The sequence below is a fragment of the Cryptotermes secundus genome, unplaced genomic scaffold (genome assembly GCF_002891405.2).
Source record: "Cryptotermes secundus unplaced genomic scaffold, Csec_1.0 scaffold5069, whole genome shotgun sequence".
NCBI classification, from domain to species: domain Eukaryota; kingdom Metazoa; phylum Arthropoda; class Insecta; order Blattodea; family Kalotermitidae; genus Cryptotermes; species Cryptotermes secundus.
The window spans coordinates 1-3,957 of record NW_019742590.1 but is presented as its reverse complement, the minus strand read 5'-3'; the positions used below and the strand labels follow the sequence as shown (position 1 = coordinate 3,957).

General features: G+C 36.3%; 1 protein-coding gene across 1 annotated transcript in view; it reads left to right on the top strand.

Annotated features, from left to right (window-relative positions):
* The window catches only part of LOC111873376 (leucine-rich repeat-containing protein 40-like), a gene marked incomplete at its 3' end in the record, with an annotated part of 3,819 nt that extends 1,484 nt beyond the window's left edge, over nt 1–2,335 (top strand). The window contains 2 exon segments of the mRNA XM_023868033.2: nt 777–970; nt 2,132–2,335. Coding sequence (XP_023723801.2) covers nt 777–970; nt 2,132–2,335 — 398 coding nt within the window.
* Between the last annotated feature and the right edge of the window lie 1,622 nt (nt 2,336–3,957).

Genomic DNA, 3,957 nt, shown 5'->3' with positions numbered 1-3,957 from the left:
CCTGTGAACCCTGTCCCCCCCCCCCCTTCCATTCTCATGTTTTTCTGTCCATCATTTTTAGTCTGACAAGTTGCAGTCACCCATTTATCTTCCAGGTTTCATGAAAGAATGTTAATGTTGTCTTGTAGGCGATTTTTCTTCTCAGTATTTGGAAGCCCCTAAGATTGCAGTGCCTGAAGATGTAGCATGTGTAGTTCATATATAAATCCAGCACTGCGTTCGTTGCTTTATAATCTGGACTACTCTCATTGTCATGAAATAAGTAAATTCATTAATTAATATTATGTTGTGCTGTATCTTCAGTCTCTAGTATTTTGCGGGTTCAAAATATTTGTCATGTCATATATAGAATGCTACTGGCTTCACTCTAAATCATCTGTCATGGAGACTCACTTATAATGTAATTATTGTGTTGTGCAGCTCACCAAGTTTAGTGTTCACTGGAGCACTGTTTCACAACTGGTAATTAACAGACTATTGTCAGGCTCTGTTTTCATTTATGCAGATCTGTAAACAAACTCTGGTTACATTTATATTATGTATATTATACCATGTCTTGAAAATTACCATTTTACAACCAGCAAATAAATTAGATATGTAAAATATTAAAATATTTCTACTGTTATATGTGAGACATGTAGGGTACTGATACTTAGAAAACCTCTCATGGCTTCACAATCTCTGAATTTGAAAGGGTTCAGAACTACTGCTTTGAAGGAGCACTATTTCCAAGTGCTCACGTCAGAAATGATACTGATTTTGAAGTTAATTTGCAGTTCCAGAGAAAATTTGGCTGCTGGATGAATTAGATGAAGCAGAAGTTCGCCTTCTTGAGGTTAAAATGGACCGTGATGTGGATGGCGACAGATGGTGGGAGCATGAACCATTGACATGGCTTGATCTGAGTTCAAACTGCATCACCGAAATATCTTCTAAAATATGTAATCTTGTTACATTAACCGTATTAAATGTAAGCAAGATGTTCCGATTTGTATTGAAGACTTAATTGCTTGCAGTAATGTATTTGACATGCTTTTTATAGATTGTATTTAACATCAAAAAACCTGAAAAGTTTGTATGATTTGAAAGAGTGCCCAATGTGTTTCAAGAAACTGGCGTTATAAGATATGTGAACTAATACTCAGTAGTACAAAGCAGAAATTCAGTGTAACTATTACCAAAGCCTGCTTTTAGAAATAATCCCATGCCAGGTTCATCCACCTACCACCCATACAACATATTTCCATTAGAACAGTCTCAGAGTTGTCCTTCCAACTCCTCAGTCAGAAGAACCCTATTTCCACCAGATTTCTGCACTAAAATTCTGGATGCATTTGACACCTCTGTCAGAGTTACATGCATAATCCCATGATCACCTCAGTTTAATCATCCTAACAATAATGTGCACTGTGTGTAAGTCACAAAATTATTTGCTGTTTAATATTCTGATTTGACCATGTCAGCCCTGTTGGATATATAGTATATTTTGCTTAGAACTTTGTTTTTGGATGCCTATAATTTATGTTCATCCTCCATAAAGTAAGAGGCCATTTTTCAGAGCCATATCAGACAATCTACAAAATAATTGTGCTGACCACGGGACACCCTCTATCCCCAAAAGTTGGCGCTAACTTTGCCGACAAATGGCAGTTGCTCAGTTGGTATAGTTTGGTTGCAGACTACGTGCCATGGATTTTTTTTTTGTTTTGTTTTATATATATTTGTATTTTGGACATAATACTGTTGTCAGAATTGCTTGTGAATGTATAAGTGTATCATTTATGTGTCTTACAGGATAGATTACTTCCCTTTGCCCTGTAGTTTGAAACCAAGGTGTGCATCAACTAATAACTGAAGTGTAGTGAAATTAAATACACTATATCATATAATAATTGATTGATTGGACATTATCCATTGTCATTTAATGTTGATCTGTGTGTAGGTAGTGGCCTTGCGACGAGCTGGTCACCCGTCCAAGGAGTCCTAACAACTGTGAACAGGATTAAGAAACTGAAAAGCGGCCAAAAGCCCACAAAGTCAGTAATTGTAGTAGTGTACCATCATCATGAATGTTCAGGTCTTATTTAAACTGCATAACTTTTTATCTTATTTGCATATCTACTGTATACAGCTTCACAACAATAATCTGGACAGGATTCCAGCAGAGTTGGGTTATCTGACCAAGTTAACACGGCTGAACCTGAGTCATAACAAATTGTGCACCCTGCCATCTACATTCTTCAAGCTTTGCGAGTTACGTTCACTTCAGCTTGCTCACAATCAGTTGGAAGTTATAACTGATGATATAGGAGATTTAGTCATGCTTGAAAATTTGGTAAGCGTAATTAATTTATATTTTAACATAAGTGATTTTTTTTTTTGCTCCAGATCTTGTTTGTAGTCGTAGCATGTCCAGTCATTATAATTTTCAAAATACATGGTGTAGGACAGTGGTTATTGACATTTTTGTAATTATGGTGGTGAAATTGATGCTGTACATATTTCAGATTATAAATTGGGTGCTAAATTTTGCAGAAAAAATTTGAAAAAGGGTGGTGTATATATATATATATATACACATATATACAAGACCTGAAATTTTCTACCATAAATACTGTAAGGAACAAGATTCGGAAATTGTGGCTATTCAAATAAAAATAAATAAGGATAAGATAATTACATTCAACATATACAGAGCTCAGTCAGGTAATTTTGATTACTTTCTTAATAAACTAGACGTTATACTTAATTCCTTCTACAGACATAATTTGGAATTTATAATATGTGGTGATATTAATATTACTTATATGGAAACTAGTAGCAAAAAACCCACTTAAATGACATGTTAAACACTTATAACCTAATAGGTACTTTATGCTTTCCTTCAAGAATTGTTAATAACTCTGCTACCTTAATTGACAATTATTTATTGATAATAGAAGAAGTTACACCATAAAATCATGTATAAATGGATTGTCGGATCATGATCACATTCCACTTTCTTTAACCCTGGCTGAAAAACTTCCAGTACTCACTGGGTGGGAAGCTCAATGAGCTCAGAGTGATGTGATGTAGTGGTGAAGAGAGAAATCCCTCTGTGTGTTTGAGAAACAGAACCCCACTCTTCCAGCACACTGAGACATGGTTGATATGCAGATGGGTGGATGGAAACCTGTGTTCATTCTTTGGTTGGTGCCAGAAAGATGTCTGTATTTAGTTACTAAATGGGAACAGAGAAGTCAGAATGTTACTAGCTGTAAAATAGTTTTTCCCTCCACAGATGTGGTATGTGTAGCCCAGTGTGAACCACCATATATTAAGCTAGTGACCAGTAATGGCCCATGAACCAGTAGTTGAGCAACACTGCCATGCAGCAATTAGTGTGAGGTATGTAGGAGATAGTAACAGTGTGTGAGTGGTTATTAAATTTAATTTATGAGGATAAAGGAAGAAGAGTGTCTCCTGTTTTATTTTGATATTTTTTAAGAAAACTAGTTCAGGTTATCAGCCTTGAATGTGAATGAGACATTCTTTAGTAGTAATGTGTGTACCAGTCTGTGAATGAGCCACGTATCTCAGTCATTATTGTGACTAGGCTGTAGGGTGTGTAACAGAATTAGCATTTGATTCCTGATGGACCAGAGACTTTTCTCTTCACCACCATATCCAGAGCAGCTCTGGGGCCACCCAGCCTCCTATCCAGTGCATACTGGGATGTCTTGCTTTAGATGTAGAACTTCCAAGGTAGGACACTAACCACTCACCTATATGTGATGCTGAGGTTAAGAAAGACTGGGGCTGTACCTATAGAAGACCGAGGCTTGTGGGCTGCAGCACCAGTCCTTTATCTTTACTAGTATAGGGGCCCTAATGAAACACACAAAAATGTAATAAAACAGACATGCTTGAATTATTGAAATCGATTAGTTTTCAAATTATTGGTAATTGGTGCTTTAG